General features: G+C 45.5%; 3 protein-coding genes across 3 annotated transcripts; all 3 read left to right on the top strand.

The window, feature by feature from the left end:
* Positions 1-2,228: 2,228 nt before the first annotated feature.
* On the top strand, positions 2,229-7,527 carry LOC140659954 (macrophage migration inhibitory factor-like). Its single transcript, XM_072880271.1, has 3 exons — positions 2,229-2,336; positions 6,534-6,706; positions 7,461-7,527. The coding sequence occupies exons 1-3, from the start codon at positions 2,229-2,231 to the stop codon at positions 7,525-7,527; spliced, it is 348 nt and encodes a 115-aa protein (XP_072736372.1).
* Positions 7,528-10,610: 3,083 nt separating this feature from the next.
* LOC140660047 (macrophage migration inhibitory factor) lies at positions 10,611-13,266 on the top strand. Its single transcript, XM_072880429.1, has 3 exons — positions 10,611-10,924; positions 11,959-12,131; positions 12,998-13,266. Exons 1-3 carry the CDS (start codon positions 10,817-10,819, stop codon positions 13,062-13,064), a joined length of 348 nt encoding a protein of 115 aa, XP_072736530.1. The 5' UTR covers positions 10,611-10,816; the 3' UTR covers positions 13,065-13,266.
* A 765-nt stretch (positions 13,267-14,031) lies between these two features.
* Positions 14,032-24,529, top strand: DDX51 (DEAD-box helicase 51). Its single transcript, XM_072880335.1, has 16 exons — positions 14,032-14,119; positions 14,304-14,703; positions 15,095-15,330; positions 15,458-15,608; positions 17,032-17,177; positions 17,532-17,603; positions 17,792-17,898; positions 18,421-18,529; positions 19,096-19,241; positions 19,954-20,152; positions 20,781-20,896; positions 20,989-21,105; positions 22,045-22,146; positions 22,626-22,689; positions 22,904-23,038; positions 23,905-24,529. Exons 1-16 carry the CDS (start codon positions 14,093-14,095, stop codon positions 23,929-23,931), a joined length of 2,154 nt encoding a protein of 717 aa, XP_072736436.1. The 5' UTR covers positions 14,032-14,092; the 3' UTR covers positions 23,932-24,529.
* The last annotated feature ends 884 nt before the right edge of the window (positions 24,530-25,413 follow it).

Genomic DNA, 25,413 nt, shown 5'->3' with positions numbered 1-25,413 from the left:
CTTGTTCCCAGGAGTCCTGTCCAATGCCAGAGATACCTGAACAGTTTGTTATTGAGCTTTCCTAAACAAGACCTCACTAGCTCTAAGCACCTCAGAATCAGGAAACTGCTGACAAATAGTTCGGAGAAGAGTATCAGAAATATGAAGGAACAAGTGAAATAATTTAAGAAGACAAACCAAGGAAGGAAGGATTAAGAAGGCTAAATGATCATCAGTCATGAGGCTGGGGAAACACAGAAGTCTAAAATATTTGCCTAGCAGGCTGATAGAGGAAAACCTAGATACGTGGTTTAGGGTGACCCAAGCAGATAGGGGTTCAAAACTTAGCACAGTAAATTAGGAAAAAAGGTTCCAGCCATGGTAACAGGAAAAAAATATTGAAAGTGAAATTGTACTGTACAACAATCCTTCTGGAGATGTAATGGAAATCTCAGCGGAGAACATCCTAGTAACTCTAGGCAGGGAGGACCTGCCAAACAGAGTTATTATTGTATGCAAAAGTAGTAAAATGGCTCCTATAAAAAAAAGCACACTCCCAAGAGCATCTGTGGTGTCTAAGGATCTGATTTCCAACCTGGTACATAAGCTTCTGGGAATTACATCAGATGTTTTCAGAGAAGAAAGAGTTTGTTTTGGAAATGTTTTTCTTGTTATGTAAGCAAGCTGCGAATAACTAGTGATTATTGTACCCAGCAGAAAAAATAGGTTGTGAAGTTCATTGGAAAATACAGTCTAAGTTTTTCCAAGTCACCACTAACAACTATAGTTTGATTTGTGACTAAATGCTTTGGATCATGCCACCTGCTTTCAACTAATCACTGAAGAAAAGATTCATCAATATTACAAACAGCAGTTCCTCTCCTTACGATGGAGCTGTCACTTGAGTTTGTTTTTAATGCTTTGACATAGGAAACACACCCTGAAAATTCTGTTTGTACAAACAGACTTTATTTCTGGATTTTTTCTCAGGATTTTCATTATTTTCAGAATGCTTTGGATACAGGAGACACAATCCACTAACAGGGGCTGTAGATGAAGACTGGCACATAGTAATTAATCTCCTGACTTTTTATTTGCTGGCTTTTTACAGCAAGGGTGCTACAGGGAAGGAACTGACTTAAAATCAACATATGCCACACAATCAACTTAAGCATGTTCATAGGGAGGTTAATTTCACCATTTAAAAGTATTTGTTTAAACTACACCATTGCGGTACAAGCATTTAGCGCAAGCTATAGAAAGCTCTCCCTCTTTTCCGCAAGCTGGGGAATGGAGTGGGTAGAAAAGTCCTTATCTCACAGAAACTACTGGGCATAAAGACACCCATCACCTTTAATACGGAGAGATTAACAAACCATTTATTTTATCCCCATCAGCATTTTCAACCTGCTTTCCCCACACACATCTCACTGTGAACAGCCCCTACCAAATGCCATGACCCCTCTAAATCACTCCTCTCATGTAAGGGTCTAGTAGGTAGCAAAGAGAACTGACCCCAGCTCTGCCACATACTCCACTCTGGATAAAACCCGCTCATTTTAGAAAGCCTGTGGATTTCCTGTCTGTCAGGAGATCCTGTTGACTGTTATGGAACTATTTGCACAACAAAGGAGAAAGTTGAAAACAAGCCTCCTCTGAGTATGTAGAATCCAGTTCTCATCACAGTGGAAAATCAAGACCCCGATTTTAAGGCATCTTTGTCATGACTTAGTTACAGTTCAGAGAAAGTCTCCACAACATGTGCTACTGGGTTTTTCTGTTATGGTCTATTCCACAGAAAGAGTTCCAGGCCTCACAATTGAGGCATCCATCTACTTTTTTAAACAATTATAAGACTTGCATAAAGAGGCACATTATAACTCTTCCACTTTCAAACAGTCTCTGAAACACTTGCTTTTTCACTGGTTTTCACAATCAGGCTGTATCCAAATATGAAGTGTCACTTTGGTTGCTTTGATTTCCAGAGTGCAAAAAGCCCGCTTTCCCTCCTAGGAAAGCTGTACATTGCATAGCAAAAGCTCTCTGCATTAGCAGCCTGCAGATGGCACATGCAGCCACATCTCTCCCAAGGCACTCCCACCCCTCCAGGTACACCTGAGGAAGGTATCACTGACTATTTAAAGGCTCCTGAGGTGCTTACTAGCACAGTGGGGTAAGCCATCTTGCAGGTAAGTTAGAAACAAAGCTGAATAAGGTGAGCTGAAAGAAAATCCTCTGACAATCCAAAGATGCCCAAGTTCATTGTTAACACAAATATAAGCAAGGATGAAGTTCCAGAGTCTTTCACAGGGGAGCTCACCCAGCAGTTATCAAAAGCAATAGGCAAACCAGCACAGGTAAGTCCAGATGCTCAAATGTTTATTTAGTCAGCTGTGCCTATGCAATGAGCTATTTCTCACTGATAGCCTCTATAAACTAATATATGTAATGATTCACCAGTATTTAGAGTCTTCTCTCTGGACAAATATCAGATATTTGTTTGCTGTAACTTAGCTCTGTTGAGGCCTTAAAACACTTAAAGTATTTAAACTAGTTTTGTATATGATGATATTCCATGTAGGTCTCTATGTAGGTGAAGACACTGGATGTGTGTGGGTATGTATATGCAGGTATCTCTGTGAATACCTCTCAATTTAGCTGACTGAAAGCAAGCCTCACCCTCTAACTTCCTTGCCGAGTCCCACTGAATATGTGTTTGTTATCTGCCACCAAATTGCCTGTAGCCTAGTGGTTACAGCTGAAGAAAAAAATAAGGTATTTGGCTTGCTCGGACATCTAGCAAAAATACCCATGTGACATCCTGCTACTTGTAGTCAAAACACCAGAGTAAAATCTGTCTGCTGCTTTCATTACCAAACTGCGGGATTTTTACCTGCCAAAACCCACAGCAATATGCTACTGAGGGGAAGTACTGAAATACTGTAATTAAGGGTCTTATAACGTCTTATAAGGCTTTTATTTTCTTTATCAATCCTGAAAGGTCACTAGTCATGGTATCAGTTGTTTACTGAAGACTGTTAATGAATCTGAAAAACAAAGTGAAAGCTCCTCTGTAGAGCTGTTAGCTTTATAACATTAGCTACTCCTCACTTGCTGCAGCAGCAGTAACTTAAGTGAATCAGCTATAGATCTTTAGCAGCTTGGTGAAATACCCTTTCTACATATTCACTAGCAAATGAGTGTTTTCAGAAAATGTTTCTTATTTTAATTTGGGAGTGATGCTTTGAAACCCTAGAAAGAATGAAGTTCTGGTGCCTACAGAAAGGATTGAGGGCTCCACAGCAAACCCTTCTCTGCCCACTGGGACGCCTGAAGTTCTTGAGCAGATCTGCTCCTCATGGTAACAAAGTGCTCTGAAATGGCAGTCACCCCAGACTGCTTAAGATGGCAACAGAGATCTCTGAACTCCTTTGCAATCATTTGGTAACTGCCACAGGTGGAGGTGTCCTGAGAAGGGAACAAGGGGGGAAAAATGGATGCAAAATTAAAAAGCAGGTGGGATAACTGAAAATATTAGAACAAACTTTGGAATGTCTTAAAAATGGTAAGAAGAAAATTGTGAGCAGCTGGCATGGTTTTGTCAAAATCAGGAACATTTTAAACAGTCCCACAGTAGTGTCTTAGTGCTCAGATCTAGTCAACACTTCCAGTAATGACTCAGTAGACTGAGATGTGCAGATGACAATAGCTTGTAAGCACAGGAGCCAGTAAGAATTCAAGAAGATAGTAAGAGATATCTCTTCAAGTCAAGAAGCTTTCTTTCAATAGCTGATTAGTAAGTCAAACTGCACAAAAGAGAAAGAAAAATTAATTAAAGAGGAAAGGATTTGGGGAGCTATTATGGGTTACAACATGAATAAGAGTTAAGACAATGATTGGGAGCAGGGGAATTTCACTTCTGTTGTGCACAGGATAGAAGTAAGCCTCAGCAGGACTACACCATCCAGTCTCAGGCCCTTTACTTTGAGAAAGAGGTAGGCAGATTAGAGATGCACCAAAGGGAAAACACCAAAGAAATAAGATAATGCGAAGATCAACAGACATTCTGGCTCTTCTAGGAGAGAAGGCTGAAGAGGGAGGCTGTCATGGAAGAGATGGGAACACTTTTTTTTTTTTAGTTTCCTCAGTGGCATAAGGCAGCAAGCAGCCAGCTTAATTTGCAGCAAAATTTCAGCTAGTCCTTAGAGGAAAATTATGAAAGTTTCTGTGACTTCCAGTCAGGTTCTGCACTGGACTTGTGCCATGGATCCCACCAGTGGTGGGATGGTTAATAGTACTGACATTTTGACCAATTAGACATTCTTAGTTCAGCACTGATAATTAGAATATTTGTATTTGTTGTTGTATGGCTGTAGACTTTAAAAGACAGTTGTATGGTCTCATCAAATTGACTTGATGTCCAGTTAAAAAGCCAATCGACCTGGAGAAGCCTGGTTCTACTGTGTCTCTTCCAGGCAGATTGTCTGATGTCTGATAAAGGGGCCCCTCTTTTTCTAGGGACAGTAATGGAGCTCTATGCAATCAACCAGTCTCATTAAACATGTAGGAAATCTATTTCTGCCAAATTTGACCAAAGTTGTTATCTTAAGGAATAGTCAGAAGTGTGTTTTAGGCTTGTATAAGCCTTGTCTTCACAGAAAGCAGGCTTAAATGTAAATAGGAGTAAGATTTTTTTTTTTCCCCAACACATGCAGTAATATAATGAAATTTTTATGTAAAACTGATGTGTTCTATCCTTCTCCAAAAAAACATTTTTTATCAGTCTAGCAAACAAATACTTGCTGTTGGGGGGGTGGGGGTGTCAGCTGGTGGTTCTTGCATAACAGCTCCTGAATATAAAGCTAGAGGCCAGGGCTGGGATGCAGCTGGAACAGGTTTGTGCAGCAGTGTGGAAGGGATATGTAATGGGACTTAGAAATATACAGGGAACAACAAAGAGATTTTTTTGAAGAGGACATCAAGATCTTCGTGACAAAGGAGGCAATAGGAAAGGGAAAGTCTCTTAGTTATAACACAGAAAAAAGGAAAGGATTAGGGTGGGCTGGAATGCAGAGCTTTCCTCTTGCAGGAAATGGTACCATTTGAAAAAAATACTCATTTTTAATTTTAATCAAATAGGGTCTTTTTTCTACTGGAAAAACTGTTTCAAACATTTTCAAACTGCTCTAAGAAGAAAATAATGCTGATTACCACTTCAGCTTCTTTTTTTTTTAATAATAATCTGCTTCCAGGGTAGATGTTAAAGGCATATATGTATCTACATTTGGCATAAAGTTGGGAGCACAGGGTGTCCAGCCAGGGGAGAACAGGGCCAAGCAAGCGGTCGGTACCTCAGCAGGATCTCCTTGGCTTATCCTGTACTGCTGTGGTCTGATGCACCTTGCACCCAAACAAGCTGAAAATGATGGCCAAGGCTAATTACTGACAACTCCTGGTACTCAGGCTAGCATGTTTTACCAGGACAGTTATTTGCTGCTGAGTTCCAATGAGGCGCTGCTAATAAACGTGGGTAAGAACAGAACAGAAGCCAGATGGATGCCAAAGGAACTGATCCCTGGATTCCCCCATGTGTGGATCTGACACTGTGCATTAGCAGCAGGGAAAATTGCAAGCTGGTCATTAATATTAACATAGATACTTTCTTCTATTTTTCCTGCTATCAAGAACAAAAGTAGGATTAGGCTGTATTTTGTTTAATAAGGGGGATGTTGATTTAGACCTCTGCTGTGTCAGTTCACATTTACCTCAGCAGGGAAGACTGCAGCAGGAGCCAGTGAGGTGCAAAATCTCTCTGGAACGTAGGGTGGCAGCAATGCAATTGCACACCCCTCACTCACACCCGGCCTTCCTGCACAGGCAGGGAGAGCCCGGTGGCTCAGAGGAGGTTCTGGAGGTATTGCAGGTCACTGAGCTCTTGGAGCACCTGAACTTTCTACCCAAAATTCAAAGTCGGTAAAGACAATACTGCAGGGTCCTCATTCCAACAGTGTACCTGGGCTGAGCATCCAGAACCCATCTTTCAGTAGGTAATTGGGCACACTGGGGTTGAAGGTTGCAAGACAACAGGCAGGGAAGGATCTTTGCCACAGGGTAAACAAAGAACAAGAGTGAAATTATTTGCATTTTAGTAAGTGGTGAAAAGCATCTCTGAGTGCCTGGGACTGCTGCTTTTTTCTTTTTTCTTTTTTTTTTTTTTAATTTTATGTGCTGCTAGTACCTTTAGTTAAGAATACAGCCATTCTGCAAGAGATGAAAGAGTTGTGATGGCAGTGCCTGTTCCCAAATGGTACACGGGAATTCCCAAATGGTATAGCATATTCCCAAATGGTATACCTTCTCATCTTTGGGACTTGCAGGAAAATATTTAGGATGTCTGGAAGTGCAAGGAAGTACATGCAGGAGAATTTCAAAAGCATAACTGATAGGCAGGCACCTATTTTCACTGTAGTTTAGGTACACAAATACCTTCCTGGATTTTCAAAACTTTTCCTAACATGGCAAAGGAAAATAATATTCCTTTCTTCTTCCAACAGTATCTAGCAATACAGATCTCTCCTGACCAGCTGATGTCCTTTGGTGGCTCCACAGACCCCTGTGCTATGTGCTTTCTCTACAGCATTGGCAAGATAGGGGAGCAGGAGAACAAGGTCTACTCCAAATTGCTTTGTGACCTGCTGAACAAACAGTTGAAAATACCATCTGACAGGTGAGCTCATACGGCAACTTGTCTGACATGACTTTCCACAGATTGTTAAAACTATTAATCCCAGACTTCTCCTTTGCTGTTCTTCTGTTAACATTCTGCTTGAAGAGGCTAAATGTCAAGTCGATAGAGCAACTCTCCAATTAAAAATAGGAAAGGAGCAATTGCATGTGCCGCAATGCCAATACCCAGAAGCTGTAAAATATCTCTTAGGTAAAATGATGGAGGCTCAGGTACTACATGTACCCACAGATCTCATATGTGCGAAAGCCCAGGTACAGACACAATAACCTGATATTATTAAATTGATAACTTGAGTAGCATGTACCAACGCTTCCCTACTGCCTGTGGGGTACAAGTGGAGGTCTATTACAAAAGCTTCCACTTACATAAAAGCATTTCCAGTCCTTTTCCTGAAGGTACACCAATCTGCTCCAGAAATGACTGTAAATAAAACACAGCGTCCTGAGGTCTCCTTAAAACAAGAAGTAGAAAAACACCAGGAACTTCAGAATGCAAGTAGACAAGGCATTAAAAGGGGGTGGGGGGTGGGTGGAATATGCAACACTCGAACATGGCTGCCAGAACTTGCAAAAGGAAATGTGTAACTTGCTGAGTGAGATGCAGTGCAGGCCTGAAGTGTAAAGCCCTGGGGGACAGTCTACAGCGTGGCCATGTGTGTCCTGCTGCAGGAACACCCTGGCCAGCCTGCAGCACTGTGCCCTCAGCAGCTAACAGTGTCTGTCTTCCCTTTCAGAATCTATGTCAGCTTCTTCAAGATCAGTGCTGGCAATGTAGGCTGGAACAACACTACCTTTGCTTGAGGTGGCCTCAGATGGCAACAGCTTATTCCTGAACCCTCACCATGGTTTTTGAACACTGCAGTTCTAGTCATGTTACCTGTATTTGGCACAAATGTAAAAGTCAGTGGTGCCTTAGTTGTTGCTACCCAGTGCTGTTTTAACATCCTGTCTGCTGCTGAATAAAAGTCAAAGTCCAGCAGGAGCCTTATGACTGTCTTGTTCTGGAAAGGCCTGTGGTTGAGATGGAAGGTGCTTTCTCAAAATATTCTTAACAGAAGCTTTTCTTTTTTTAAAACAGTTTAGTCTTTTGTGTGAAGATGAACACTCCATTTGGATATGCCTTTGCCCTGTTCATGCTCAACAGCCTGGCCAAATTTAAATAGAACTATCTTGACTTGATTTCAAAATACATTTAAGTCAATAGATGTGGCTATCAATGTGGCATATGGCCCTCCCTTCAAAAGGAGGAAAGACATGATTGCTTCTTATTTAAAAGGGAGGGACTGCAGACAAGGTCCTCCTTAGATCTTAGCACTACATGGACCTCTAGCTGCTTAGCAGAAAAACTTGTGCTGCAAGTCTCCCAGGGCTCAGGATAGGCAGAGGGAATAAGTGGAAAAACCCACTGTTCACTGTTCTGCCCTCCCCTTTTCATCCATTGAACAATTTGCAGTGACAGTGAAGATTAGAGCACAGCTCAAAATGAGGCAGAGGCACAGTGAGCCATTCCCAGAGGCTGAAATAATGAATTAATTCCAAAAGGAAGACTTCCATATAAGTGTTTATTATTCAAGCCCTGGGTCAAATAAGAGCATTTTGCTTCCAAAGTAAAATAGAAAGATTGAGTACAGATCTGTTTCCTGAATCTCTGAAATTAGGTGTAACTTTTTTCCTGGGAGAGCAAACCCATCTCACCCCTGTTCTGAGCTCTGTTGTGAACATCCCATTTTGTCCCTATCACAGCTGTGCTTTGCAGCCACAGTCTTTAAATACAAGCTTGTACCTCAACCTGCAAAAATGCTTTGTTGAGATAACACATGAAAGCTGCTTTGATGAATCAAAGCAGCACAGCCAATGAAGCAACATGCTACTTAGCATCTAAGTATAGTATATCTTAATAAATATTTTTTATGCCACTTAATGCCTTGCAGAGCTGCCCAAGGAAGGAAGACATGGCACGAGGTAGGTAGACTTTTGGCAGAATTGCTTGTGGAAAATGTCTATGAAGCCCCTAAACACAGCAGGACCTTCCATGGGGAGGCGGTTTCCTTCTCCAGAAATCAGTCTGCCTTCTTCATAGAGCCACCTGCTCCAAGAATGCTGCCTCTGCAGCCACAGCACCAGCATTCTCTGATGTTCTCCTGGCTCATCCTCCCTGGTCCAGTTGCTCTGTGCTCAGGTTTTGACTGTGATGCAGGTGGGTATGTACAACTGCACCTGTCAGCCCCGTGTATCTTCTGAAGCCTTTCTGTGCTAGATGCTTTTGGACTTACTCCCAGAGCATCCAAGCTCTGAAACGTGTGTTCCTAAGGTACCTCATGGCACAAGTACAATTAAGACCACCTCTACTTGCTAACAATCCTTATACTCTAATACAGAATGTAAAAGCTTTCTTTGCCTGTCTCTCTGGCACATCATTAGAACTCTCTTTGGTATATATTTCTGTAAAACATTTTACCTTGCAGTTTTTTGCCCTTAGACACATTTCTTCATTGTTCTTATTTTAATCACAAGCAATTGTGTTTTAAAACAGATGTTCTGCATCCAGAAAATGTATGAATGCATGAGTGTAGAGCAATCATGTGAGGGAGAGGTGCATACATACACACTGGTATTTGGTTAAGTTCTAAAAATGCATCTTTAGAAGCTATGAAAATGTACGCACTGCTTCTTTCTTAGTCAAGAGGGCAAAAGAGAATGAAATTGTGGATGTCTTCCCATTGTGTGGCAGCATGGCCAGGGTCTGTCACTTTGGGCCTGGCATGCCACAGAGCAAGCACACCGGTGCTGACATTGCTCTCAAGTTTTTCTCCCGGCACTGCCAGAATTCCCACCCTACCTCCATGCAACAACTCTAGGAGGCAGGAAGGTAGGAGGAATAAGTGGCATCATGCAATGGCAGGGAGCTGACGATATTAGTTCTTAATAGCACTGTTAATCACTAAAAAAATAAGTGCTCCTGTCCTGCCAGTTGTCAGCGTTACAGCCTGTGCCACTCCAAAGCGTTCCCATACAATACCGTCCCTTATTCTTCCTTCAGGGCTATGTGTATTCACATGTGTAACATGTATGTATGGTCAAGCTTTCTAGCAGCAGCAGTGCTGGGACTTTGTTAAAAAAGAACACGTGCTTGATTCCTGTGTGTAAAATGTCTGCGTGGAGAGGGCTCTGGGCCTGATTCTCTTTAGCCTTCCCATGAGTCATTTCAAGCAGCGCAGCAGCACAGCAGAGCTATGCTGCAGTCACGGCAGTGTAAGAGGCAGGGTGGGGAGACGCGGCCTCTGCAGCCTACGTGCATCACATCACACAGCCCAGCAGAAGGCTCATCTCTCAGGCCACCTCTCACCTCCGAATAGACACGCACCATTTCATTTCTAAGCAAAAAAAGATCACTTCTGCCTTTTTCCAGTAGAAAAATATGATGTGAAAATGAGGATGCTGAGGAGTAATAGATCACTTTCAATTTGACTGAAAAACATTAGAGAATAATTAACATGCCAGCAAGTCAGACGTTTCTGCATACATCATGTTAAAGCTATGCACACAGTTAAAACAAAAAAAGTACAAATGTGCCTTTATTTTGCAAAAGAAAAAAATCCCCTTCGGAGCCAGGGCTAGTATCCCTTTTTGCAACTGCCAAGCTAGGGCCTCTAGGCCTTTTTGGCCCTGATCCTGCAAAAGCTAGTGGGAGTGCTTACAGCCGTAGTACCACATGCGCTGATACCAGGTTATGTATGAACTGCCCAGCGCGGCAGGACTCGGTTCCAGGGAGGAGCCTACAACATACCCTCAAAAAATGCCCAATGGTAGTAACAAAGCAAACGAATAACGGCGGAAAGGGGGAGAGTTCTGGCCGACACGCTGCCGCGGGAGGGAAGCCGTTAGCCGCAGCAAGGGCAGCAGACTGGGAAGGCAGTCTCCCTCCTCCGCTCCTTCCCCCGCCCCGCCGGGCGCGGCCCCTTTAAGGCCGGCGCGGCCCCGCGCGTACTAAAAGCGCTGCCGCCGCCGCTTCGCTCCACTGTGCCGCCCCCGGTCCCGCCGCACCGCTCTGCTCTTGCTATCGGCCCCGCCGCCCCACGCCGCCGCCACCATGCCCATGTTCGCCATCCAGACCAACGTCTGCAAGGACGCCGTGCCCGACAGCCTGCTGGGCGACCTCACCCAGCAGCTGGCCAAGGCCACCGGCAAGCCCGCGCAGGTGAGGGCGGGCGGCGGGGCCGGTGCTGCCGGAGGCAGAGGGCTGCGGCCCGGCGGGAGCGGGGGCCGCCCCGGGATGGGGGCGGCGGGGCTGGGCCGGGAGCGGGGCGAGCACGTGCCCGGCGCTGAGGGGAGGCCCCGGCGGAGCGGCCGCGGGACTGCGCCCGCTCCCTTGCCCACCCGGGGCGGAGGGGCCGCGGCCGCAGAGGGGAGCGTCTGCGGACACAATGTGACTGCGGGCCTCTCTGCTCGGAGCCGCGGCGCGGCGGCAGGCCTGCCGCTGCCTCCGTCTGTGCTGCAGCTCCTCCGTAGGCCGTGCGGCTCCCAGAGGCCATCGGCCTGGCCGCCCGGAGCAGTAACCTGGCCTGCAGGAAACTGGGTGCTCAAGTAGCTGCAACGCCGGAGACTTGTCTGAGCTTGTGCGCGGGAGTGGGGATTTCAGCCGCGGAGCTGTGCCAGCGGCACGTTTCGGGGAAGGGGCTGGTATCCGCCAGGCCAGCGGGTCTCTGGCAAAGCAAAGGAACAGATCCTGAGCTGGGCTGCTCTCCGTTATCCCGGGATCGGATACAGCCCCTCTTGGGCCAGACCGCTGCAGCCTGAGAAGTCAAAGCCCGATAGGGCTGAATTGCAGACGGGTTCTTAGACAGGCCCGGTGGCTCAGTCAGTGATTTGAGGGTGTGAATTCTGGCACACAGTTTTAAGGCCTTTATCTCCAGCCCTGTGCTCTTTGCCCTGTGCAGCGGTGGTGCTGCGGCAGGCAGGAGTACCCGTCTCTCCTGTGGCTTTGCACAAACACAACCTTCGTTCCTAAAGCTGAGAGCCAGGCTGGGGGGATCCCCACAGCATGCACTGCCATGCCACCCATGTAGGCTGCAGTGCCTGAGCCTTGGAAGGGCGCAGAGGGGGCAGTACTGGTGAGCTGCCTGGGCCACAATACAGCACGCAACTGCGCTGTTTAAAGTTGGTACCTAAAGCAAGTTTGTACCAGGAGAGGGAAGGTGAGATATCCTGTGACTGGTTGTTCTCTTATCACAGTACATCGCTGTGCACATCATACCTGATCAGATGATGTCCTTCGGGGGCTCCACTGATCCCTGTGCGCTCTGCAGCCTTTACAGCATCGGCAAAATAGGAGGGCAGCAGAACAAGACTTACACCAAGCTCCTGTGTGATCTGATCTCTAAGCACTTGCACGTATCTGCAGACAGGTAAGGCTGGGACATGCTGTTACTAACCTCCTTTATCTGGCTCTCTGAAACTGTTTTGAAAAGTTAATTTAAAAATACAAAAAGCCAGGAATAAGTCCATGTATTTGAGAAAATACAGAGTGATCATTTGCAGCTTTTTCATGTCCAGTTAAGAGTTTGCCTACATCTTTCCCTTGAGAGTCCTCTGTTAAAAGGCTTCCTGTTCTCAGAGTAGGGAAAAATCTCAGAGGACTGACAAGTTGTGCAGTGTGTTTTTTGCCGCTGAGGTGTGATGTCCTCTGGTGATGGGAGGCTGAAAGCACAAGGGAGGAGCAGTAACAGGCTGGAGCTGACAGGCAAAGTAGAAACCAGCAGGCTGTGAACAGCTCCCGCGCAGGCTGCGGAGCCTTGTGAGAGTGTCTGCGTGCAGCAGTGAAGGACGGGAAGAACCTGCTGCCACCGACGTGCTGGGGTTGGAAGGGAGAAGTGCAGAGCTGGCCCTGAGGGCTTGCTTGGCATTTGTAAGGCTGCCTGTCCGTTTGACACGTGTGAAGGACTGCAGTGCTCGGAAACAAAAGGGTTTGATCTCCGGAAATTCTTGACAGGCTGCTAACCAAAAGCTGTCTGGTGTCTGGACAGTCCCTGACTAAAGTAGAGTTTGTATTTTAAAAAAACAAAAAAAAGTACAATTCCAGGGACTCTGAGGAATATTGACTGTTTAGAGGCTCTACCAGAAAAGTTAGCTAGATTTCAGTAAAAATAAAGCTTGAAATCTCTTCTGAGGAATGGGAAGCACTGTGCCCTGTCTTGTTATCCTGTCTCACTCATTATTTAGATAAATGAGTTAATAAGGTCATTGTTTGTGTCTTCCTGTGCCTCTTCTGCAGGGTGTACATCAACTACTTTGACATGAACGCTGCCAACGTGGGCTGGAATGGCTCCACCTTTGCGTAGAGCTCTCCCATCTGTCTGAAGAGCCTGCTCCTGGACCTACCTTCATCCTGCCCCTTAGCAGAGACCACTGCACAAATGGCGCTGTGTTGCATTTTGTGCACTCTCACAGATTGATGGCTCCCTGCTAGTGTGTTTAAATACTGCTGCTTCAACATTCCTCTTGTTTTCTCTGTGTAGAAAGCAAATAAAGATTTAGAAGTAAGCTGTCTGGTGTGGGCTTTGGCACGTTGGGGATGGAGTTGGGCAACTGGCAACATAGCTGTCTTACTCTGATTGCTAAAGCAAACAAAAGGCACACTTTGGGTTTGCTTCTATTTCTCAGACATGGTATTTCACAGTACAGTTAGCCTGAGTGGCAGCTGTCTGACAAGGCGATTTTTACCTTCCTGGGCTCCAGAGGCTGTAGGTGCCTTCAGGGCTTCTTGTTGCTCTGAGTTTGTGGTTGGTTTTTCTGTAGGTTTTTTTTTTTTTTTTTAGCTGTGTCCTCCATTGCCACAGGGGAAGCAGTCCTTGGGCCAGCCCTGTGCCTGCTGCTTCAGGCAGGCTTTCCTCTAACAAGGTGCCAGCTGTGTGGGGCCAAGCAAGCAAAGAAGGAATGCTTTTGCTCACTGAGTCGAAACACTGCTATCCACGTTGCTCGCACTGGCTCCCTTCAGGCAGGCAGGGGTTACCTTCAGTGCTGTGGGAGCTCTGGTAAGCCTCTGTACTGGCTGCTGGCCTGTCCCCGCAGCGATGCTGTGCTCTCCTGGGCCTCAGTGTCTCGGGGCCGGGCTCCCGCCATGCGGGGCTGGGGAGGGCCGCGACTGAGGTACTTTTCTCCCCTCAGCGTTTTCCCATCACCGCCTTCCCCCTCAGCCGCCCTTTCCGCCTCAGCTCTCCTCCCCCCCGGGCGCGCGCGGCGCCGCCCCTCCCCAGCCGGCAGGCGGCGCGCGCCCGCCCCCGCGCCTTCTGGAGCCTTCCGCCGCTGCCTCGCGCCACGCGGGCTCCGCTGACGTCATCTCCGTGCGCCCGGGCGGCGCGGCGCGGCCATGGCGCTCTTCTGCATCAACAGGTACCTTCTGCCCCAGGCGCTGCCCGGCCCTCCGCCTGGCCCTCAGCCCCGGCCCGGGCTGGCCGCGGGAGCTGGGTCCCGGCGTCCCCCCGCGGCAGGGGCTCGAGCGGAGGGTGTGTGGCCGGGCGCGCCTGGTGGGGGCGCGCGGCGTGTGCCTGAGGAGGTTTTGTCTGGGCCGTTTCAGGTACGGCGGGGAGGAGGAGCAGGAGCAGGAGGGGGCCGAGGCGGAGGAGCGGGCTCGGGTCCTGCTGGAGCGGCTGCGCCAGCAGGCGAAGGCCCGGCAGCTGAAGAAGCAGCAGGAGGCGCAGCCCGAGGGAGGGGAAGGCGAAGGCGAGCTGTCCGGAGGAGCCGGCCTAGGGGGCGCGGGGCTGAGCCCCGGGGGTGAGCCCGGGGAAGGGAAGAGGAAAAGGAAGGGGGAGAGTGAAGAGCAGTCCTGTGCGCAAAGGCAGAAGAAACTAAAGCAGAAACAGCCTCGCAGCTCTTCTGAAGAAAGGGCGGATACTGAGGAGGCAGCAGATGGCAGCACTCCATCGAAGAAGAAAGAAAATAGAAGAAAATCGAAAGTGCCTCAAGAGAGGACTGAAGCAGGTAACGATAAACTGGGGTCATTTTGGTCGACAGTTCTCAACAGAGAAGTAGACACACGTTGCCCTTTGAGTAACTTGCCGAATTTACCTGATGGTAAATTTTGTTTTCCTCTGCTACATGTGTTCCTAAGGTAATTCCTTTTTTAGGGGAAAGCCCCATATTGCAAACTTTGAGGGTCAGTTTAGCGGAAGGGAAGGAGGGAAACATGTCACCTCAGTCTTCAGTTGCTTCCATCCCAACGAAGGAATGTTTGGCTTTTTTACTTGGGTTTAGGAATAAAGAGGAGCTTGCAAGTTGTTGCTTAAGTCCTATGTTGTAAAATGTTCCCTACCTCCCTTTTCTGTAGCGCGTTCTGATCTGTAGCTTTGTATTCCTGTTACCCAAATTCCAGATTCTGAAGAAGACATCAAACAACAGGAAAACAGAAGCAACCTTAAAAATAAAAGGAAGAAGGGGGATGAGGAAACAGAGGGAGCTGAACCAAAGAAGAAAGATAATGGTGAAAGAGCTGAAAGAAATCAAAGCACAAAGGAGGAGCTGTCCTTAGCAGCCTCGGAGGAAGAGGCAAATCCTCCACCCTCAACTTTGGTGGTTCTTGGAGACTACGACAGAAAGCCAGTGCAGAAGGTAACTAGCTTGACTGAATTTTAATGATGGTCAGAAAGTAACAGGCATCCTTACCAGCTTATTTTATGTATGGCATCGCCTGTTTGGTGGCAGAAACGCTTTGTTATTCTCCTTTCCCTCACCTCAGGTTCAGCCCTTCTTACCACAGTGGCTTGCTCAACCCAAACTACTGCAAAAACGTATCAGAGATAATCTAGTTCCAATCACAGATGTCCCAGGAATTCATCCCCGGCTGTTGAAAAAGCTGCAAATGAATGGCATAGAGTCATTTTTTCCAGGTACCTTGATAGTGCTTTTGTGTCTTTCTGAATTGACTTAATGTAGTTCCTACAGTCTGTTGCTGTATATTTTATGTAGTCAGTGAAGTAAAATATAGAACAAAATCAAGCTTAATGCATCAAAGTGATCGTACCAGTTTTAACCCTTCACTTTCAAATCTTTATCTAAGCTGAGTAATTGAAATCTGTTATCTAGTCATAAATGCAGCTCCACAAAATATGGTGGCTTGAAGTAATAGCTCACAGCTGCCAAAAGAGGGAGGTCTTACTTGTGTGCTCCCATTTTCCCCCCTTATGCCAGGCTTATGCTTTAGTTCAATACCTTCCACGATCTCTGCTGCTGATCAGACCTCTCTGGGAACCTGTTCAACTCATTAAAGTACCAGAAAACTGTTGAAGCAAAAAAAGCTGTTGGTTTTCCATTATTTTACTGGTTTTGCAGATAAGTACAATAAATGCCAGCTCCTAAATCAGTAGAAAGGCCAGCTGAAAGCAGGGATAAGGAGAGGGAGAGAAGGGAAGAAGGTGGGATCTCTGACCTTCAGGCAATTACTTGGTCCAGCTGAGCCTGGAGGCTTAGACTGTATCAGAGACTCATCAAGGTTACGTTGGAAAGCCAGCATGTCTTCTCTTTTTAAGTATGCTGTTACATAATAAATCAAGTCCAGCTTATAGCACTTGGTAGTAGATAAATCAAGCAGTGTCATGCTCTGTCTGATGATGATGGCGTCCACTGAAGTCATATATCGTGTGCGTCACTGAGTATGGTCTTGTCATGGAGCTAGATCCCCTGGCTGCTAAACCTCGTATAAACTAAAGTTGGCCAGTTTGTCAGGGCTTGTCATGGGACAGGGAAAGGAGAGAGCTCGTGCATGACAGCCAAAGCTGTTTGTGCAGGACTCTTTGCTTCAGTCCTTGTGTACTCTCCTGCAGCGAACTTCAATGACTCCAAAGCCTGTAGGAGTTGTGCATTTTGCTCCTTGGCAGATAAGGCTGCGTTCCCATGCTGTATATTCTGTGTTTATATAAGCGTAGTTTGTACTTCAAAGAAAGGATGCTTACAGACAAATATTCATAGATTTTTAAATCTGCGCAGTGCCATCCTAACATGAGACCGAGAAGACAGCTATGAGTTGAAAACAATATTTAACACAGCAGCGTCCTAGCTGAGCACTAGAAATAGCTGAATTCTTGGAGAGGGAAATCTCTGTATTCAGTGCTAAGCTCCCATGAGTGAACAAGAACCAAGTAAGACCAGATAGTATCTCTGTTACCAGCTGGTTTTGATTTCTTCCTCTCTTGTGTCTATATCAACAACAGCACAGATGTGGAAACAGATTCATTGTATATAACCACTTTTCTGGATACACTAGTTTTAGTCCAGTTAACTCTGTAGTTAACGTTTGTTTCCATTTTTGTTCAGTTCAAGCAGAGGTGATTCCTGCTATTCTACAGAGTGCATCCAATGGGTATTTGATGGGGCAGGGAGGATACCGCCCCAAAGACATCTGCGTCTCAGCACCTACTGGCAGTGGTAAAACCCTGTCTTTTGTCATACCCATAGTACAGGTAAGTTTACCCCCAGTGAAATATCTGTAGGGAAAATGCTGGGGTTGCTTTTGTTCAAGTGAAACCTGAACTTAGAAGTAGGTCAAAAAGCCAAGGAATTTGTGGCTGCAAAGCAGCAGATTTTTAACTCGGAGCTGTCTCGGGGAGCTGTATGAGTCCCCTTCATCTCAGCATCCCACTCCTTTTCTTGGACAACAGGCACAGCATGAGGAGCTGGGAGGATGGAGGGGAGTAAAATGGAAACATAAAACTCCATGAGATGTGTCAAGCCCATCTCTTATCACTAGGTTAGATACAAGAACCCCCTTCTGTCCCCACTGCTTTCAGGGATTCATTTGGCCTTTGTTTTGGCAGGTTCTGCTAGATCGAGTAGTTTGCCAAGTACGAGCTCTGGTTGTTCTGCCCACCAAAGAACTGGCACAACAGGTATGTGGCTCTTCACCTTCTCTCTGAGCAGAACTGGGCCAGGGGGAAAGCTGGTGCAGTCAGTACTTTGCTTGGCTGTTCTGTGAAGCAGGTTGATGACCCTGTCAGTGAGTTTGATGTTGTTAGGTTAATGGAAAGTATAACTTTAAATTATTTCATTGTAGCTAACAAAGCCCATCTCTTTGCAGGTGAGTAAAGTGTTCAACATTTACACTGACGGGACAGGTCTGAAGGTCGTTTTGATTACTGGCCAGAAATCTTTTGCAAAGGAGCAGGAGATGCTTGTCCAGAAAAAGTAGGTTAAAAGGTCTCTTGATAAGGTTTATGGAGATTGTAAACTGTTTAATCTCAGAAAGCAGAGGTCAAAATATAGGCTATTGCATGACACCATTGTGCAGTAATGATTTTGGGTAGTGGGTTTATATGCTAGACACTCGTTGTTCTGTCTTTGTCAAAGTGCCTGCTGCTACCCCTTTTTTGTGATTGTTAATGTTTGGTAGATTTTGGGGGTTCTTCACCAGCTGAGTAGAATGCAAATGTTTACCTTATACCCACAGGTACAAATGATTGTTACAGGATTTTACTGCAACTAAGCTTTTTTTTAAGAGCAATTAAGAATTACTTTTTTTGTTTAAAATAAGGGTTTAGTGTCCAGTACTGCCTTTGCATGCTTTCCAAAGTAAAGTGCATATTTGAATTTTATTATTTCTCAGTTAAGTGAATAGTAGGAAAATCCTAAGCTCTGCTGACCAAGGATCTCTGTTACTTGCTTTATGGTGTAGGGAGAAACTTACTGATGGGCTGCTTGTTCTTTCAGAGTGACAGGCTACTGCAGCCTGGCTGATATTGTTGTGGCTACACCAGGGCGGCTCACAGATCACATTAGCCAGACCCCAGGGTTCAGCCTGATGCAGCTTCGCTTCCTGGTGAGTCAACTCCACAGGTCTCCCATGTTAGTGCAAGGTCCATTACAGCTGTAATTCCTGCTTTCTTCTTGCATGGTACATAGACACATCTCAGTTGGAACTGTTGTGTCGGCCTGGTCTACGCTCCAGATTGCTCAGGCAGCGGTCTCAAGATGAGATGTTTTATTCCAACTTATGATACCCGAGCCTCCACTCACTTCCCCTTCTCTCTTAGCCTCTTGCAGACACAAACTCAGAGTAAAGCCTTATCTGTCAAGGTCAGGATAAATTATCAGACTGTAGTAGCTTCCACCGTAGGGGAGTCTGTGCAGAGACAAAGTTGCAATATATTTAGGATATGGAGATTTTTATCTCTTATTTGGATACATGGATTTATGTGCAGATGAACATGTGTGTAGTTTGAATGTCAGGCTGGCTACCGAGTCACTGAAATAAAAGCAAAATTCAGTTTTGGGGTAGAAACTTCTGCCTTCATTTGATAATGTTAATATTACAAAAGGAAAATAAAAGCTGCCTAATGCTAGACAGTATTTAACAAGTAGTGTTTTTCATCATTGTGAATTCAGATTGTAGATGAAGCTGACCGTATGATTGATGACATGCACCAGAACTGTCTGAACCAAATTGTCAAAGCTGCATTCCAAGTAGAAAATGACTCTGGCTCCAACATGCTTTTTCAGAGAACCAAACCAGGGCCTATAACAGCAGCCAGGTAAGTTGCCAAATGCATTTATTTGAACCGGTAGCACGGACACCAGCACCTAGATGCTACTGCCCTGCTTCACAGTACTCCCTCACAGGCACTCCCAAAGCTTGCTTACTCTGAGAAATGTCTGCCAAAGTAAGGCAGCTGCTTTTTCAAAGCTTGAAAAAGCAGGCAGTGAACAGCTGATACTAGAGGATGTCTTTTAGACTGAAGCCTAAGTATTGTATTCTCCAAGCTTTCCTTCACTAGACTAAAGGAGAGTCAAAAGAATGCACAAATATTGCAAGTCTGTGATTCATTTGCACAGTAACTATAGTAACGCCCTCTGGCAAGCTGAGTAATGGATTTCAAGGAAGACTCTTGGAATTATCTACCTGCAGCTGCTGTTTTCATACAGCATGGTAGAGATGTGTCAGAAACTGAGATCAGCGACCAAGGAAGGAAGCAACTAGAATGAGGACACGGGTAACTAGGATGCAAGGATGTGTGCAGGGGTAATGGATGCGGGTTGTGCGGTTGGTTGAGAGTGCTGATCAGTGTCGTCCGTGAACTCCACCATAAAACAAGGATGGAAAAGAACCTACAGGAAGGGCCCAGAGCAGAAAAAGAGCATCAAAAAGAGTTAATTGCTTCCCTCATAACATCATCTGAAGCCACTTGTGGAGGAACTCCTTTGCCCCATCCTCAAAGCTCAGTTTCCATGTGCTATTTATTTCAGCTCCTGCTATCCTCAGATACCCTTACAGAAACTGCTGTTTTCAGCCACGCTGACCCAGGACCCAGAGAAACTGCAGCAGCTGGACTTATTTCAGCCTCGCCTCTTCACATCTGTCTATTCTGAGAAAAAAACACTCGGAGATGGAACAGAGACTGAACAAGAAACTAATAAGAAATACACACTCCCCGAGGGGCTATCGGTATGACATTGAATACGTTATACTTGAAGATTTGTGTAACTCTGGAGTATCTAGTTATGTTTTTACCCTGTAAACAAATATGTCTTCCCTATGATTCCTTGCATTACAGAGGTGCTGGGAGAAAGTGGCTTTGGGAGTATTTATGATCCAGAGAGCTCTACCTTTGTCCATTTGTTTTCTCATTACTTACTGTTCATTTGGTTAAGACTGGATTTATTTATTTTTTTAAATTAAACTCTCTTCATGCAGAATTAAGTTTACAAGCAATAGGGAGTGGAGATAAGTGGTAATACATTATTATTACTTTATATGTATAATATGCACTCCAAGGCATGCAGATGCAGGTCACCCTGTAGACAAGAAGGTGGTGCATGTTGTTACTTGCTGTGGAGAAGTGAGAACATTAGAACAACACAGGTCTCCAGTCTCCACCTTGTGTTGTATCCTCCCAGCCTGTGACTGTGACTTGTTCTAAAGGAAGCAGTGTTGTGGGGTCTGGTTTTGCTGCTATTAATCAGCTGCAAAACATCCAAGCCTATGTAGGTCAGGGACAGGTAGTGGGTTTCGGAGAAGATAGCCTTGGCAAGAAGTAATTTTTCTCTCTGAACTTCTTCCCTGTCGACTGCAGCAATGTTATGTGCCTTGTGACCTGAATTCCAAGCCTTTGCTCCTCTTGCATTTCATGCTGGCAATGAAATTTACCCGTGTGTTGTGCTTTACCAACTCCAGGGAAGCTTCTCACAGGTGAATATATTAATGAGATCACTATAGTAGGTATCTGTCAAGTAATGTTTGAGAGATGATGAAGTGACTGTTTCTATCCTGTTTACCCACAGATTGTTCCTGCTGGTTCAAGCCTTTGGTGGAGTCACTGTGGCTGAATTTTCTTCTCGGCTACCTCCAAATGAGAGACAGAGAACCATGAAAGAATTTGAACAGGGAAAAATACAACTGTGAGCATGTCAAATGAGTTTCCTGCATGTCTTCCAACATATGCTATTTCCAGTGTGAAAAGCTAGGTAGAATCAAGGACACAGTTAAATGGGATCCTCTGTAAAACAGCGTGCAGGAACCAACTTACAGAATGGGTGTGAGACCTGGGCTTGTGACTTTTGAATTGTTGCCCCTGCATGTAACTTGGCCTTGTTCTAACCTAGCTGTAATCTGAATTTCTGTGTGTTATTTCATAACAAGCAGTAAATGTAACTGCTTGTTCATATAGTTGCCCAAAACACATACAGTTCTGAAAATCTTAAGTTTATTGTCTGTGCTTGGGATCTGGCACTTTTTGGAAGAAAATGGATGTTGGTGCTAGAACTATATATAGTATTAGTGCTTCCTACCAAAGAAACCCCTGATCAGACTGGCATACAGACTTCTATCCATGTGTTTGATTTGCTTTGTGATTTTGGTAGCTATTGCATCTGTGGAATGTCTCTGAGAGGAAGGTAAATATTTATTTTCTGGATTTTCTTTTTACCCAAACCCTGTGTTTAAATTCATCCTTGACTACTGGAATTTTGCACCTCTCTGTCTGTGTTCAGTGCCTTTATGGAATCTTCAGATAGCTTATAGGTTTGTAAACTCCAATGTGGTGGGAGCCGTCTGGCTTAGTGTCACTTGCTTGGAGAACCTGGAAACACCCAGTAACTTTTCATGCACAGCAGTAGGTGACAAGCCTGTAGTGATATTTGGAGGTCCGCAGGCAACTAATAATGCCAGTGACAATATGGAGTGACTTACAATGCTGCTGTCGTGCTCAGAGGTCAGAGGCTGGCTGCCCGCTTTGAACGGAGATAAGCAAGAGTTGTGCTGTGTTCACTTGTGTTTCACTTGTGTGTGTAGTGCAAGAGATGTTACCTGAAAATGACTATATATACATTTAAAACCAGGTTAATCAGCACAGATGCCACTGCACGAGGGATTGACATTAAAGGAGTGAATTATGTAATAAACTATGATGCACCTCAGTTCATCAGGACATATATTCACCGGTAAGACAACCAGGAACAAAAGGAAGATGTTTGAGCTTGGTTTACTTTGAAATATTTAGCAAAGGTGACATGCACTTAAAAGGGTTTTTAGCTTTGGTTTTGTGTTTTTTACTTTAATGTGTAAATAGCTTTCTAATCAAAATTAAGCCCATAGCATCACCAGGGTAATGCAGTATTGAAACAGAGAACTAGCATCCTGTTATAGAAAATGTATTTTACAGGAGCTAGAAATACTGTCCTGGACAGCATCAAGTGTTGGGGTTATAGATGTTCAGAAAACTGCAGCAGCTCAGCAGCTGTGAACGAGCCCTGGAAACGTTCATCCTTAGTAACATGTGGCTAGTCCTGCTGTGCTAACCTCAAAAACAGTGGAATCAGACTTTCTTAAATGTGGAGAATTTCAGAATCAGACTTGTGGGGCTGATAATGGCAGTGACTATGTGGCTAAACTGACTTGACGCTACTTTTTCCGTTTTCAGAGTTGGAAGAACGGCTCGTGCAGGAAAAATGGGTGTCGCATTCAGCTTGGTCCTTAGAATTCAGGTATGTCGTTGGTGTGGAATTCATTTGATAAGGATGCATGCAGGGGCATAAGGAAGATAAGGTTCATACTACTTCCCACCTTTTCCAGTCAGCTGAGCTTTGTACTTGGAAACTTCAATTATTTCCTGACTAGGCAGCACATTCCAAAATGAACTCGTTTTCTAGCTGATAGGCAGTGGGGTGTCTCATTTCCTGTGTCTGTTTTGTTATGCAGGAACGTAGGTTTCTGCGGATGTTGAAGGATGCCGGCATCCAAGACATAAAGAAGCACCCGGTGAAGGGCAACTCATTAAAGCCATTGGTGCAGCAATATGAGGAAGCTCTGTGTAAGCTTGAGAAGACAGTCAAGGTAATTGAAACGGGGAAGAAAATAAAAAAATCAAACTACAACTTGCACAGTTTATTGCAACTCATGGCTAGCACAAGTATTAGTGTCCAGAATCCTTTCCTTTTACTGAGACATTTCCATTTCAGTGTGAAGACAGCATTTGTGGGTGCATCATTATGAAATACTCAGAAAGGGTGGGGAGGGGAGAAAGAGGTTTTCTGTTAAAAGAAAGGCAGCGTCCCTGGAGGTATTTAAAAGACATGTAGACATGGCGCTTAGGGACGTGGTTTAGTGGTGGATTTAGCAGTGTTAGGTTTACAGTTGGACTCGATCTTAAGGGTCTTTTCCAACCTAAATGAGTCTATGATTCTATTCTATGATTTGTGGTGTTTCCTTTACTGTTCTGCCTTTCTCTTTACCTTGAGCTGAGATTTTGGCAACTATGCGGAAGAAGGCAAACAAAATGCAGAGATTAAACCTTTTGTCATTACAGAGTTTTAAGACTGTGATTTACAGCTATGCTGACTAGAAGTTGGGTATTCCAAGGCAGGAAAGCATTTTCTGCAGGCCCTCCTTTATACACCAGTGGGAAGGTTGAGAGCTTTCAGACAAAAGCAGGGTAGCATTTAACTTGCCAGATGGGTAGACTGGGGATCCATAATGGACTTTGTGCTGTATGATTTGGGCAAGAGTTCTGCTCTCTAATGTGAGGACTCCTGATAAACATCTGTCATTGAAAAATGATGATTTTGAGTTGTAGACTAGGAACGTTTGAGAACTGGGGCAGAAAGGATTATTAAATTGTCCCATTGCTCCCTGAAGTCCTTTCTGTGTGACTCTGAGACAGCGGCATCTTCAGTCACCTTCTCAACTTTAATTTTGAACAGAACGAGCGAGCACAGAAACGAGCCTGAATGCGTGGAAGCTGAGAAGGTCATGTTTCATGGCACTGAAGCTGCTGAGCGGGATAGGTCATGGACTACTACCCAGCATGGTAACAGTGAGACATGGTCCCCGCATGAAGCTGAATGGTCGGCTCCTCAACCTTATCATATCCGAAGTCAGCTATTACAGGCCTCATTCCCCTTTCAAGGGCACTGTGAACAGAGCTCAGTTACTGGTTTAAAAAAATAAATTTGAAATACAGTTGTCTTGAAGAGGACTTTGCATCATACCCTCTGGTGTATGTAAAACTACCACCTGTGAACAGAAGAGCTATTACACACCTCGTGAGCGTGGGCCTGGTGGAACTGCTGGTCTCCAAAGGTGAGGGCTGTGCCCTTCTTGCCTCTGAACGGGGACAATTAATGGTTCTGTCTTATGGCACAAGGAGCTGTATCTGCAGATGTATAAACACCTATACAGTGCCTACAGCAGAAGCATGTTTGAAGAGCTGCTGAAGTGACAGCAACTTCTAAATAAATACTATATATATTTTTAAAACAGTGTCTAATAAAGGTTCCTGGGCACAGGCATGGAGATAGTGTTGAAGGGATTTTTCACTTCTGTAGCCTTGTGCCTTTCCTGTCATTTTCTTGCCTGTGTTGTTTCCTTCCAACATTCAGTACCAGTGGTTACAGCAGGTATTATTAACCATTAAGTTGGTGTTGATGCAGACTAAAACGTCTTATGTCTAATGTGAATACACTGGAGTCAGCTACTATCACTGCAAGCCATAAATCTGTATTTGACACATGCCACTGATATTTTTAGCTGCCCCTGGCAGAAGGTTTAGCTATGTTGCATGTAGCTGCAGCCTGAAACTACCTTCCAAGACCTTCAGCAGGAAACGCCCCAGCTCTGGGTTATTTTGTAAAACAAAATAAATTACACCAGCATTAGTAATACATTATTGGAGCAAAATGAAGGGCTTGGAGGGATGGGTGTCAGGAAGGGTGGCTGCATCTTGTAACGGTAGGAGCGATGTGGGCTTGTCTTAAAGCAGTGAAGTAGCGCGTGTCTTCCTGCTGTGTGACTACTTTCTCTCGGGCACTTTTTGCATAGCACGGGCGGCTGGGCTGGGGTCAGAGCAGCAGAAAGGAAAAGTCGTCTTATGCAAGAGCTGTGAGCTCCCATGAGCAAAGCAAGGATCCACTTCTTGTGCACCTACGTCCCATCAGCCTGACTTCGGGTTTCCCTATCATTAAGCATTAATTGCCCAAGTTCACATAGGAGGTGGCAGAGCCTGGTTGGAATTTTCCCTGAAAAGCGGCCATCGCCCGTGTCCTTGAAGCTACCGGGCGCAGCTCTGACCGCCCCTTGACTCCGGGGCCCGAGCAGCCCTGCTCTGAGCCACGGTGCCTCTCGGCTGAAGACCCGCAGCCGAGCCGGAGCCGAAGCCGCGACCGCGGAGGGTGGGAGCCCCGGGGGCCTCCGCGGGCGGGGCGGGGGCTCCG

This window comes from Ciconia boyciana, chromosome 15, assembly GCF_034638445.1.
Source record: "Ciconia boyciana chromosome 15, ASM3463844v1, whole genome shotgun sequence".
Lineage (NCBI taxonomy): Eukaryota > Metazoa > Chordata > Aves > Ciconiiformes > Ciconiidae > Ciconia > Ciconia boyciana.
Note: the sequence above shows the minus strand (reverse complement) of the source record. Positions and strands in the feature narration are given on the sequence as shown.

What these genes read in the sequence shown, in the direction of transcription:
- DDX51 (XM_072880335.1), top strand. Translation starts at nt 14,093, where the DNA reads ATGGCGCTCTTCTGCATCAACAGGTAC. An exon ending in TTGTCATACCCATAGTACAG is followed by an intron (nt 17,178 to 17,531) that starts GTAAGTTTACCC and finishes TTGTTTTGGCAG; the next exon opens with GTTCTGCTAGATCGAGTAGT. An exon ending in TGATGCAGCTTCGCTTCCTG is followed by an intron (nt 18,530 to 19,095) that starts GTGAGTCAACTC and finishes TTGTGAATTCAG; the next exon opens with ATTGTAGATGAAGCTGACCG.
- LOC140659954 (XM_072880271.1), top strand. Translation starts at nt 2,229, where the DNA reads ATGCCCAAGTTCATTGTTAACACAAATATAAGCAAGGATGAAGTTCCA. An exon ending in CAATAGGCAAACCAGCACAG is followed by an intron (nt 2,337 to 6,533) that starts GTAAGTCCAGAT and finishes TTCTTCCAACAG; the next exon opens with TATCTAGCAATACAGATCTC. An exon ending in TTGAAAATACCATCTGACAG is followed by an intron (nt 6,707 to 7,460) that starts GTGAGCTCATAC and finishes CTTCCCTTTCAG; the next exon opens with AATCTATGTCAGCTTCTTCA.
- LOC140660047 (XM_072880429.1), top strand. Translation starts at nt 10,817, where the DNA reads ATGCCCATGTTCGCCATCCAGACCAACGTCTGCAAGGACGCCGTGCCC. An exon ending in CCACCGGCAAGCCCGCGCAG is followed by an intron (nt 10,925 to 11,958) that starts GTGAGGGCGGGC and finishes CTCTTATCACAG; the next exon opens with TACATCGCTGTGCACATCAT. An exon ending in TTGCACGTATCTGCAGACAG is followed by an intron (nt 12,132 to 12,997) that starts GTAAGGCTGGGA and finishes CCTCTTCTGCAG; the next exon opens with GGTGTACATCAACTACTTTG.